This window comes from Pantherophis guttatus, chromosome 2 (genome assembly GCF_059756535.1).
Source record: "Pantherophis guttatus breed Tessera chromosome 2, ASM5975653v1, whole genome shotgun sequence".
In the NCBI taxonomy this organism is placed as follows: Eukaryota; Metazoa; Chordata; class Lepidosauria; order Squamata; family Colubridae; genus Pantherophis; species Pantherophis guttatus.
The window spans coordinates 202,632,248-202,646,330 of NC_142064.1; the positions used below are offsets into that span (position 1 = coordinate 202,632,248).

Consider the following 14,083-nt stretch of genomic DNA (forward strand, 5'->3'; position numbering starts at 1 on the left):
TTGAGCACATGATCATGGGGGATGCTGCAAAGGTCATAACTGTGAAAAACAATCATAAGTCACTTTTTTCAGTGCCATTGCAACTTCAGTCACTAAATGAACTGTTGTAAATTGAGGACTTACTGTATATCACTGTAAAGCTATATCCTTCAATATATAGGGAAGTGCATACAAATAATGCCTTAAACGCGAGGACAGCTACGTTGACCCTTATACTTGTGTAAGAAGATACCTCAGAATATTCTCTCTCTCAATCTATCCGAAAGGCAAATCAAAACCCATGTGCCACCTCCCCCTATTTTAGCTGCTTCATAGTTTGCAGTAGAAGCCTACAAGGGGCAAATCAACTGGTCCTCATCTGTTGGCTTAACAAAGCCAAAGGAATAAAATACTCAGCCAGGAGCTGCACTCACAGACAGGAAGTAACTTTAATTAAATAGTGTGAAAGTTGAAAAGTTTTTACAGCTTGAATTTCTGCAAAATAATTATAACAATCTCTACAGTAGTTAGGTTTTTCTTCTCTAACAATAGAACTGTACAGCGTTTGTGTCTATTCCAAAAGGTTCAGTAAGAAATGAAAGGAGAATCAGTTCAGAGATGACTTCATTTTAAGATGCGGTTGGCTACGATGGAGAGGAAGCAGACATCATTCTCACAGCCCAGCCAAGGTGAGAAATCACATTTTAAGTCTGAAACATGATCATTCCCACTTAAAGCCATATTCTGTAAAAAGCGGCATCTTTAAGAATGGACTTGGAACTCATAGGAATCTATTCAGGGCAGGGAGATAATTTAAAATATAACTTTTCTTTATCACGCACTATAAATACTTGGAGAAAGAAAGTCTGTGTACTCTCACATGATCTTTGGAGGTCAAGGAAACAGGCTATACACATTCATGTAACTGTCTAAATAAAAATAATCTGTCTGACTGGGATTCCACGGAGGGCATCACTGGATAAAATATGGCTTTAATTTGATTACATTTGTGTGCCACTATTACTTCAAGAATTAGAACAAATGTTCGGATTATAATGAAACAATACACTGATAATTCCTTATATTTTCCAATTTCTTTATGTGTGACTATGTTCTTGTTTTTCTGTGGGGAAAGAATACATTATGGATTTTTTTCTTCCTTTCTCTCACTCTCCCTTTCTCTCTTTCTCTCTCTCTCTCTTTCCCACACCCACCCTTTTCCCTTTCCCGAAAGATCACACAGTGAAATCTGAGTGAAATCCCTTGTAAAATTCATACAGGAAGCATGCACAGTTGCAGCATTGTTGCTTGTCTAGAAAAAAGTCACATTTTCTTAAGGTAACAAAACAGTTCTTTTGTGCTTTTCAAAATCTTTTTTTTTCAGAATGTTAGTGATGATTGACAGTTTTGATGCTCAGTACAATGTACAAGTGAAATGAATATGCTTTGCATTGTTAAGGCATCCAATCTGCTGGTTTATATTTATGTGAAAGACAGAGAAATATACAAGCAGACAAGAAAGAAAGTATTTTCATTAATTTCTATGAAGTTTCTCCCCATATTTAATGAACAAAAATGCGTCACTTCAAAGGGGAGAGATTCCATGCATATTAATAGAGTAAAACAGCTTTAGATTTTTTTTTAATAAGCTTCAAAAGCAAAGAATACTTTTTTAAATCTACGTAACTAAATGCTATAAGAATAATATGCTACTTTTTTGCCATATATTGGGAAAAAAACTTCTTAACTTAGAAATAATACAAAAATAGACAATGGCTTTGGTGAACTTAAAACAAAAATGGAAGCTTGGTTTAAAACAATTACTAAAAAAAGTATAAATGAATTGCATTAAATCACATTTAAACAGCTAACACACTTGTGAATGAACAAACAAATTAGCACTTTTCACATAGCAAAATTACACAATAAAATAAACTGGGATGCTGCAGAGAAAAAGCAATGTACAAAGTTCAAAGTTAAATACATTATTTATATGGGTATTTTACAAAATTCTTCATTAAAAAAGCTTTATTTCTTTAATTCATTTTGCAAGCATGTGCAATCATAAAGGTAGTGAGCTCATTTTGCAAAATATGCAGTAATTCTTGTAGATTTGTGTGTGGTTGAAAATCTGTCTTAAGACATTAAATTGTATAAATAGAACAATAATTTGGCCAAAAAAAATCTACAGTATTTATTTATAACTACATACAAAATGCCACAGCAAAGGAAAAAAAAAAACCCCAAACAGATTATTTAATGAATGCATTTGTAAAGGTTTGTTGCATCTTTAATTAAGAACACTTTCCAAGTAACAAGAGATAAATTCCTGTAAATTGGGTGGTTTATTTTGCAACTGTCATATAACTTACTGTGTTCTTCACCCTTTTTCTCCTATACATATTCTCAAAAATGCAACCACTTGTTGCTTAAGAGATTATGTTGCGAACTGAAACGGTTGCCTGATATAAAAACAACTGCAGCTCAAACCAGATATGTCCTTTTTCCTATGTGTGTGCTTCTGGACCATCCTCTGGAATGGCAGGATGAATCCTGTATCTTGTCCCTCCCTCCCTCCCCTCCCCTGCCCTGGCCCACTTCTAAATGAAAGATACAGGTATCAGGAAAGATGCTTCTGGTAAAAAATATGCTCCAAAATGCACTGAACGGCTCACTTTTGTGCCTTTGTCCTGTCCTATCAATTTTCAATGAGATTTACAGAGAAAGACAGTTTAAGACTGTATTTGGATTTAAGTTGGTTAAAAGCAAAAGACAGAGAGCCATGCTAATTGGATTTGCAGTTTTTAGTATTATATCCAGAGGCACTGGGTTACCAAAGTAAAGATGGAAAATGCATGTCCATAGCTACACATATGCTTTTTCCCCCTGCCTTGCAATATTTATGCAATCTTCTAAGTACAATGTTGTCAAAAAGAGGTGTGGAGGGATTAAGGGGAAAAAAAATCATGGCTTCTAAAATGAAATCCTTTTTGTGTATGGTGTATCTTTGTATCTACCGGTATGTTCACATAGACATCCATTGATACTTCCCCAGATTGCAAATCCCAGATGTATGTGCTATTGTTGGTTAAGTAAAACATATGAAAACAACCCTTACTGGCACAGCCATTAATTTTCGAAGGAAAGAAAAACATCAATAATTCCTAACTGGCACTTCTACTTCTGTTCCATAGAAACTCATGTGTTGCCACTTTATTTCCCTTTAAGACAGTTTTAAAAAACTACAACGAAGAAAAGTTCTCAAGTTGGCTTTTCATCTTTGTGCCTCTCCCTCCCATTGTGATTTGTAAAAGACAAAAGGTGACCCATAAAAACTGAAAAGACCAAAGCGTATTTTCTTCAGGACACAAATTTCTCCCCCAAGAACTTGGGACGGACAGCTCAAATTAACATCTTGCCCTTGCAGGCTGTGAGTAGATTTCAGGAATATTTTGCAAGGATGGCAATTTTTTTTAAAAAAAAATGTTTGTTTTTTTTAAACTTTGCAGTTATTTTGAGAGTCTTCCTTTTTCCTTGAAGAAAGGCCTGAGTTAAAAGTTCCTCTCTGGGACTTGGGTCAGACTTCGTTCTGGAGCAGAATCCAAATCCTTCATTAGTCAATTCTTCAAGGCAATTCATTCACATGGGAGGAACTATCATGCCAGATATAGCTGTAAAGGTAAGAAGGAAGGAGAAACAAAAACAAATCAGTTATGCCATTTGGGGCAAGAAAACATTTGTTTCAAATATTCAGTAATAGATCATTCATCTGTACTTCAAAAGTTGGATTTACACATTATAATGGGTAAAAGCTTAGAAAGGAAGAATAATAGCTGATGTTAGGTAATTAGTCCATTACTCTAGAATCACTTATTTCAGTTGTAAAACTCTAAAATATTAAGTAAGAGCTTGCAAAGAAACTGCAATCTATTTGGATAGAAATTGCATGCAAGCAAGTTAAAATTCTTAATGAAGCTTAGACAATAACCCTCGATCTGAAGTTATTTAGTAGTTTGACTGTCAGAAATAACCCTGCCAATCCTTAAGCTAATTGCAATATAAATTCTGATGAAGGAAAATTTAAATAATGAAGTTATTGCTTAGAAAAAAAATACTTTTTAATCTTATGGTTCTTCTTTCAATTTGCCAAATAGAGTTCTAAAATCGAGAGAAGGGCATTGACCAGCTGCATGTATAATATATAGTTATATTATACATGCAGCTATTCATAGTTTCCTTTATGAAAAAGGAATTTTTGGAGATACCATGCAGAAAACTAAAAATCGTTTTGCACCTACAAATAACAATTTGGCTATAAACAGTTGCCAGTTTGAAAACTGGTTTTTTTAAAAAGAGATTTTCATCTATAACTGCTACTTAAATAAAAAAAAAACCTTCAAAGAAAAGGTATAGCTAATCCAGCATTTTTCCAACTTCATACAGTAGCCAGATGGACTACTTGGTAGGGCATGAAGATTGTTCGCTTTTCTATTGTTATTATACTTTCTTGTATTTTCTCTTCATATCTTTTATTCATGTAAAGATAACATCCCTGCTCAATGCAATTGATAATGTTTTACATATTTAAGAAACCGAGGTTATTTGAAACAAATAGTTATAAAGAGTTCACATTTTATTTCTCTACAGACTAACACAGCTACAATCTTTCAAAAGAAAACAGTTTGAAAGAATCCTGACTTCAACAGGATTAGCTCACATTAAATCATTTCAATAGATGCACTTCATTTGCAAAGAAACAGGTCTGTACATTAGGAGAAATCTGCAGAGATAATCTAGACTCACCCATTCCATGCAATATGAAAAATGATCTACTGCAAGCAAATATGTCATTGCCACTGGCATTCACACATGGCTTGTGGTGATAGCTGTGACAAAGCCGTCTTTTAAAATACCATCAAGGGATATGACAAATTCCGGGCCAAATTATCTAATGTGATTTTATACTGTCTTTTAAATTTTGTAATCTATGTGTTTTATTTTTTGGCTGTTCACCGCCCTGAGTCCTTCGGGAGTAGGGCGGTATATAAATTCAATAAAATAAATAAATAATGTCTTTCAAAGGTACATAGTGAGAGCCACCGTCTTAAACATCTGGGCAAATGATTTCTTGGGAAAGAATTCAAACCCATGTCTGCTTCTAATTCTTGTACTTTAATTACATCGACAACAATTTAATAAGAACCAAGCCCAAATGCAAGGGATTTTTTTTTCCACAGCCATCACCATAAGTGCATGAATTGCAAGACTAATCAGCAACAAAAAGGCAATTTAGGTGAATGGCAACAGATAAACAAAATATGAGGAGACAAGAAAGAAAAATATATCTAAACTTCTGGAGCCAAGCATACTAAAGGTATGCTGGTAGCATAGTAAACATTCCCTTTGAATAGTGTTTCCTTTCTTCAGGGACACTCTTCAAAGATTTGGTGTGATAGATATAGTCTTTATAACAGAAGACTTTCTTTAACTTTTCCTGATTTTGTGATCAGATTAAGAACTCTTGGGTGAAAAAAAAAATACATCTAATGACAGCTCCCAGGCTGCATTTTGAGATATTTGTATCTCAATACAAATGCTAAATTTAAATTGCTATTTAGCATTTAAATGCTAAATTTTAAATTGTTTTAATAATAGTAAGTACTGGTTGCTAAATGCTAAATATTTAGTATGTAAGTTGTTTTGTTACATCTTTTATTAAAGATGGTGGATAGATATATTCTGTGATAAAATTTAATACTTCTAGGTCAGATATTATTGATAACTGCAAGAGTTTGAGGTTTTACGTCATACTGGTGATCCTTGATTAATGACTACTCACTCAGCAATTCTTCAATGGTGCTAAATAGGGGAAATTATGACTGAAGTTCTGGCCGCCATAGTGTCACATGGTCATATGATTGGAATTTGTGACCTTCCTTGCTAGCTTCCAACATGTAAATGGGGAAGCCAGCAGGAAGTTGAAAGCCTCATGTGGTCCTTACTTAACAATCCACATAGTCCTTGCTTAACAATTGTAACCAGGAATTTCTGGAATTGTCATTGCTGAGTGGCATGATCATACGATATCATGTTTACAAATGCATTGCTTAGTTATCCCTTTTCAGACATTGTTATCAATTTTCATAATATGAATTTTAATTTCATTTTTTTTTCTTTTGAAGGACTACAAAATTTCAGCAAAATGGATTATGGTTTCTGGCATTTACTTTAGTTTTAATGTTGTAGGCAAGACTACCTTGATTTCTATTCATCTCTCCAACAGTCTTCAGTTTCTTTGATTTTCTGTAGTTCAATAAATCAATATTCTGGTTCCCATTCATATGCTTAGTTCTATCACAGTTAATTGGCAATAAATTGGCACACATCAGATATGTTCCTTTAGATTTCCAATTGCATGAGGTTCAACTGCAGCTTATCCTTCCCACTCTTTCATTGAATGTGTTTTGTAGTACACAGATGTCTAAGCAGGTGAGAGCAGGGGCAGAAGCAGCTTCACTGCAAGGTGTAAGGTAACATTGTCTAATTTAGTTTGTCCATAATCTAAGCAGATTCACTTGACCAAATATATGGCTTGTGTTGACTGTGTTTCATAATTAGCCCACCACTATGATTATATTTTTGGATTATTTTTCTTTTTTGTCATTGTTAAACAGCTTGCACCTTTAAAATAAGCTTCCATTTCAAGAGTGACACACATTTATTAGTGATTCTTCTTTCTATTATTTTCCATGCTTTTTTTTTTAGTACAAGGCAGTTCTGGCCCTTATAGCCAAGGAAATGCTTCCCAGTTTAAACTCTGTGTCCTAAAGACTAGTGAATAAGTTGTAGATGAATCTTAATTTTCTTTAGCTCTTCTCTTTATTGTTCAATTCCTGTGCATGTTCCATTTATCAAAGTGAAATGTGCATTGGATTTATTTTCCATACTTTCTATTCTTGAAGGGAAAACAATCCAATGACTTGGTTTTACCCTTAGGCTCTGTCTGGGTCTAATGCAGTGGATCTTGCATTTGTCTCTAAGCATAGTCCTTTTTGTTTACAGTATGAATGAGCATGTGTCAGTAACCCTCTACCCCCAGAGCTGTTTGAGGCATCTGGGGATTGTGAGACCCTTCTTGACTAAGTGAGCATGAAATGTCTCTCTACTCAATGCTTTAGAATGTGGTAATGTGGTAATTATGAGGGGGTTAAGCACAGTAGGGCAGCCCTCCAACAAGCCAAATGAAACAGTAAATCAGGAAATTGCTTTTATGATATATATGATCCATATGTTAAATAGATAATTTTCACTTTTCTGACTTGCGGTCCAATGCATGTATGACAAATAATTTTACTGCAGATTGCATATAGAACCCAATACTCTTTTTAATCAAATCTGCCCATAAGGGTATTTGGTCATGAGAAAAATGTATTCATAAATTGGAAAATCGAGGATGTTAAGTCAACATTACCAATGCAAACCAAACAGGACCATGAAATTGGACATAAAATGAAATTTTATAGTAATCAATGTAGACTAAAACCTCCAGAAAGCAATTTTTGAATCTTCAGAGATAAAAATATCATCTATTTGCCTAACCTGGTTATTCTACTTTCATGTGGATTATCTCAAAAAGGCCTCTCACATTTCCAAGTGTTACATTTAATCCTCACTGCCCTGGAATTAAAAGAAATATTTACACAAACAAGTTCCTTTTGTTTGGAAAATGAGAGTGAGGCCAAGATTCAAAAAGGCAAGGAAATAGAACTCAAACCCCAAGGGAGCTGCTAATACATTTATGCAAAGAGCAGTATCCTTACTCTACTTTGCTTATTAAAATGAAGGAAATTTCAAAAACAAATATGATTGACTTAAAAAAACAGAAAGAAATGGCACTCTGTTAAGGTAGGTTGCTGAGGAATCTTAACTTTAGTGTTCTGAATTTAAACTACTAGTTTGTTAGGATGTCTATAATGGATATCTTCAGACTTGTTTGCTGTGCCATGATGTATTGGGTTTAATTTTTACTAAAAATAATTCATAGGAAAAAGTAGCAAGTATTTGCATTTAATAATGCCATTTGGACTGAGGGAAGGAAAGCAAGAAAGACAATTTTCAATTTGTCTTTAGAAGGGCTTTCTTAGGAAGGAATAGTCTCTTGACTATTTTTGGAAATTACTTAATCTATTTCAGCAATGTAGAAATTTTGTGCAAAACAGTAGGAAGCGGTAGATTAAACAAATGCAGCAAAAACATAATTTTTCTAGTAGCTCTATTAATCCATATATTGATTTCATTATTCTTTTTAAAAATATAGATTTTAACATAATTATTATAAAAAGTATTATGACATATAACAGTGACATATCCTGAATTTTAAAAATATGTCTATTTCTCACATAACCACCCTACGTAAAAATATTTACTGATGACCTGATCACACGAATGACTATTGGAGTCCATCACAGTGGAAATTTCTCATTATCTCAGCCTGTTTTTATTTAAATATAGTTATGAAGTTCATATATATCCAGTTTGATGAACGGAGAAGTTGTTTGCTTTTAAGTTCCCAATCCTAAATGTTATTTTAATGACGTTGATTCTTATTTTACTTGTCAGGAAATACTCTGCCCATCTGTTAATGCTGGGGTTCCATGAAAAGTAAAAATGTTCTACAAAGAATTGTGAAAGTCATGGTATAAACAATGTTCTCCCCTTTGATGAATCATGTTAAGTATTTCCCGAATCTGACACAGACATACTGTAGATATGTTGGAAATCCATGTTTGCATGAATTACAATAGTACGATGGGAGGAAGGCCTCAGCTACAATCTATTGGATGGGATAGAAATGAAAAAAAGCTGAATAGATTTTCAAGATGCCAGGTACTGTTTGCAAATGGAAGTGGGTTATTCGTATTACATTAATAATGGGAAAATAAGAAGACTGGTAACTTTACACAACACATAATGTGCCACCTATACTTAGTGATATGCTATCACATGCAATCTGATATCTGTGATACCATCATAAACAGTGTTGCTCTTAGTACAGGTGGAGGACATGTCAAAGGAAAAACAAAAAACAAAATTAAAAGAAAGGAAGGGAAGATTGACTAACGTACTTCAGGAGAAGGCCAGACCCTGGAGAGACCCTGCAGTGGAGTACTTGCTAGAGTCCACAAAAGACTGGTCTGATAAAAGACAACAACAAGGAATAAGAAAGGAAAGAAAGAGAAAGGCTGGTATTAGTAAGCTGCAATACACTCGTTTTAAGCAAACACTCAGACCATGCTTTTAAGACACAGCATTTCAGTTCAACAGGGTAATAATGATCAGCTGTGAGGGAACCAAGGGTGAGTGACAACTATACAATGGAATCTCCCCACCATGTAACTGAAACTTCATTACCCTTTTCTTACTCAACTCCACCCTGCCAATGCCGACAAAAGCAGCATGCCCAGACTGGCCTACCTTGCAGGCTATTCCCATTGGTGCTGGTACAGGTGGGGGGAGGGGATGTCTGTGGTCTGACAACAGGAGCAAAAGCACTCTTCTGTTTCACTGCTGAGACCATATTGGCTGGTGAGAAGGAGAAGATCCCAGAGGAGCTGCTACAATTAGAAGGGAGACTAGTAGAGGATGCCATGGTTGGACTGGATGGCACAACTAGAAGAAAACAAGAAGAGAGAAGAATTATTCTTTTCAAGACCATAAATGAATTGGAGTATTTCATTTCTCTATTTGCAAAGCTCCCTTAATGATGTCCAGAACAATTGATGTTTCACTCACTTCGAAACTGAATGTCCCTTCTGAGAGTCCCTCATTCCAGAGGGAAACCTAGGTTATGTGGGGAAGAAAGCAGAACATGACTTGTTCCCATACCAGCAGTGTCTCAGGATTGCTGAAATTAGGCTAAACAGCACAAGGAATTTTCAATATTGTATTTTAGCTTTAAGGACAAGGTTGTGCAGAAATAGCAGTGGTCACTATTCTGTGGAAGTAACTTCTAAACTGCTCTTGAAAGATAACTATATATAAAGTCAGTTTGTTCTAGTGGTTAAGGCACCAGGCTAGAAAACAGGAGATCCTGAGTTCTAGTCCCACCTTAGACATGAAAGCTAGCTGGCAGACCTTGGCTCAGACATTCTCCCTCAGCCTAATTCACTTTATTGGGAGGAAAATAAGAGGAGAAAAGTGTGCTGGACATATTTGCCATCTTCAGTTATTTGTAAAAACAATAAAAGTGATGATGATAGTAGATAGATAGGTAGGTAGGTAGGTAGGTAGGTAGGCAGGCAGGCAGGCAGGCAGGCAGGCAGGCAGGCAGGCAGAGATAGAGAATCAACCTTTGCTTCCCCATTAATAATCCTGAATGGAAATCTTTCTTAAAGAGACACAACCTGGCAAGTTAAAAATTTGTATTCTACTTCATTCCCCTAGGTGTTCTTCGGGATTAGTACTGCAAGTAAGAAAGTGATTTTGAGCATCACAAAAGCAAATTATTTTTGCTTTAATTGTTATTATTACATTTATATTTCCAGAGATAAGAAGAGACACTTGTAGGATTCACTGCCCCATGAGCCAAATGGCTTATTTTAAATATTATACATTATAACTTGGGAGTACATGTGTAGATATGTGGGTTCACTATTTGTTGTTTTGTCCAGATTAATAACACGCTGTAGGCTATTCTTGTTGGCCATATAATTCAAGGAAAAATGATGCCAAGACTTCTTGAAGTACCATCAAAGGGAGCACTTTTTAGATTATCTGCATCTATATATAATCCAGTCTGCATGCACATTTAGTATCCCCTGCAACATTATGCTTAATTACTTTTTAAAAACCTTGCTGGTGCCTTAAATAATATAGTTAATGCTTTTACTCAAAATAGGACCAAATTACTGTCTTCTATGATTCTGGGGGGAAAAAAAACATTTACAGGCCAAATTACTCATATTTTTTTAAAAAACCTTGTTTAGAGATTGTTTTTGCTCAGGATATTTAATGAATAATTAAATGGTTTGGGAATGAAAATTCAAATTAGCTGAGGCATAGATGACTATTTTATTTGCATTTATACAGATAAAAATAATCCCTTTAGAATCTCTGTGTAAACATATGATACCATATTTCCGAACCCCAATGAAATCAATTAATGGAAATTAAATGTTCAAAGTTTCAGTCTGACAGATACTGTCTTAGTGTAAAGTCACTTGGTATAAACACACACTTGTGAAGGCAGAGCAATCAAAGCACCCAAATTGAATTGCAACTATACAGCAATTAGTTTATTGATTTAATTAAGAATGCCACCTTTCTAATTCTCAGGTCATGATTGAAACATTTTCTGATTAACAATATTTGTTGTTAATAGGGCAGTAGTATATATCAAGAAAACCATTCTAAGAATCATGATGATGAGACAAAAGAGGCATGATTTAATAGGAACAAACACTTCACAACTTGTAAGGCATAAATTTGGCATTGCTGAACTATTTCTAATGGTGAATCAAATACAGTAATGTTGTTAGATAAAGCATCCTGTCAAACTCCCACAATTTCATTTGTTGCCAGCAGATCATCCCTTTAATTAGACTATTATAATCATTTAAATTATAACATGTTTTGGTCTTTTCAATTACTGGTAAAATCAGGTTAATTCTCTTCCTAGAGTTATGCACAGTGAAGTGGTCAACCCGTATTCATGGGGAAATAAATCCCCATGATAATTTTTTTTTAATTTTTTTTTTTTAAAAAAAACCCTTGGTCTCCAGTTCAGAGATTCCTTGTGTCAAGTTGTTTGATACCATACCTTTAATTAAACTGATTGCTGGCTTTGCAAGTTTGAACATCAATCGAATGCCTAGCTTTAATAACTCTTTCCATACAGATTAGGGATTATTAACACCTAGCATCTCTTGGAGAACTCACATATGATTTAAATTTGCATTTTCATGTATCATTCTAAAGCTGTACAGTATAGTTTCAAGCAACAACAGCATAGACCTCACTGTGCAACTTTCAACTGATTTATGTGGAATTAAGCACACCAATATATATCTGGTAAATTTCTTGAAAGGTTTTCAATCATTACAAAAGCTTAGGGTACTCAGATCTCTACTCAATATATTTTGTGTAACATATATAATCATACATACTGGCGTAGGGAGAGTTGGCAGCAGATCCATTCAGGAAAGTTGGAGAACCACCTAAATTGGACATTCCAGCATTTCCATACCCATTCATGCTTGTTGTGACGGAGTTGTAGTTTGTCTGCTGAGGTGTAGTGCTTGGCACATAACCATGAGGAGATACACTGCTTGAGTTGCGAGTAAAACCTTTTGCAGGAAATAAAAAAACAAAACAAAAAGACAACAGCTGTTTTTCAACCAAAAGTTCCACCCAATTTCAAAACATTCCAAACCATACTATGCTAAAACTGGATGAGACTTCAGTTTTTTAAAAAAATGCAATTATGGGGAAAATTTGAGGGAGTGGCTTTTTAAAATAGTTTATAAAGCAATTATACATTATTTATACTAATGTGCCCTATAGTCATATTTTCTATGTGTCATAGAAAATGAATTAAAGTGTAAACATTATTACAATATTCCTACCATAAACAATTAAAAATCTAGACCAGCAAGAAAATCCAAATTGTTACAAATATGATAAAAATATATGGATTATTATATGGATTACTGGAACTGTATAAAATGAAACAACTATGAGTGTCATAAGTAACCAAGGTCTTTGAAAAAAAAACAAACAAACAGAAAAGGTAGAGGAAACAGAAAAGAGCTTTGCCTGGTGCTGAAAGAATCACAATTATGGGTGCCAGACAAGCTTTCATAGAGAAAGCATTCCATAGTGGCAATCCACCAATAAAAATATTGAGAACATTTAAGCAAGAACGATGCACTATAGTGGGTGGGTCATACAGCCTAATGCATTATTGTATCATAATTTTCTACAGACATTTTCAGGCAACCTGTTAACCATTTGTGACAAGATTCTTAATATGAAAGAAAAGGAAAAAAGTGCTTCTTGCTTGTTAAATCTGGAAAATGGTTAAATTAGTTCTAAAACATTAAAGCAAGGATAGTCCTTTTTCCAATGTCAGAAACTTCTGAGAGCTATTTATTAGAATATCTATGAAGACTATCAATAAAAAAAAGAAAAAGAAAAAAAATACCATGATGCACTTTTGGTTGTGGGTACTGTGGCCTTGGTTGCATGAAATACACATGAAGTTTCTAACTAGAAAAAGGAATACTCATCCCTTAATAAAAAATAAAAATAGGCTGGATGCAATAATAATCCCAGAAGTACAATTAAAAACTGTTATCTGGATTCTGAAGCTCATGATATCCCAACATGTAATATTGCCCTACTGAAACTTTTCCTCTGATTCTAGTCACCCCAGACCAGAATTCCTGATCGCAGGAAAATTTTCCTAAGTAACATTGCTTCCTGTTTCTCACATTCTATTAACAACTGAGTCTGTATTCAAATGAAGGAACCATCCTTAGATCATAGGCTTAATTTAAGAGATTTTCACTTTTAGATTTATGGATCACAACTCATTGAAATGTGCGGTTGACCATGTGTTCTGTCCTTTACAAGGACTCTGATTTATCATGCTCCTTTTCACAGATGATTATGCAAATACATTGTACATTGCCTGGATTCTGAGCTGTTCTCTATAGGACTCTAAAGGAAAAAAGCATGCTGATTGAAAGGAATATGCATTATGACCAGAGGTGGGTTTCAGCAGGTTCTGACCAATTCTGGAGAACCAGTAGTGGAAATTTTGAGTAGTTCGGAGAACCGGTACATACCACCTCTGACTGGCCCCACCCCCATTTATTCTCTGCCTCCCAAATCCCAACTGATCGGGAGGAAATGGGGATTTTGCAGTAACCTTCCCCTGGAGTGGGGTGGAAATGGAGATTTTACAGTATCCTTTCCTGCCATGCCCACCAAGCCATGCCTCGCCCACCAAGCCACACCCACAGAACCAGTAGTAAAAAAAATTGAAACCCACCACTGATTATGACTTTTATTTACCACATAAAGCATTGAAAAGAGAGGTGGG

The 14,083-nt window shown here is 34.8% G+C and overlaps 1 protein-coding gene across 17 annotated transcripts in view; it reads right to left on the bottom strand.

Moving 5' to 3' along the window:
* Positions 1–1,430: 1,430 nt before the first annotated feature.
* Positions 1,431–14,083, bottom strand: part of EBF1 (EBF transcription factor 1) — a 365,951-nt gene continuing 353,298 nt past the window's right edge. For 7 of the 17 annotated variants that reach the window (XM_034401475.3, XM_034401464.3, XM_034401454.3 and 4 more), the window contains exons 14-16: positions 12,144–12,323; positions 9,454–9,648; positions 1,431–3,650 (exon numbers count right to left, since the gene is read on the bottom strand). In XM_034401475.3, coding sequence (XP_034257366.1) covers positions 3,619–3,650; positions 9,454–9,648; positions 12,144–12,323 — 407 coding nt within the window. In that variant the 3' untranslated portion in view covers positions 1,431–3,618. Of the gene's footprint in view, positions 3,651–9,104; positions 9,174–9,453; positions 9,649–12,143; positions 12,324–14,083 lie in introns of all 17 variants that reach the window. The other 10 variants (XM_034401437.3, XM_034401427.3, XM_060688491.2 and 7 more) reach the window with 5 other exon arrangements.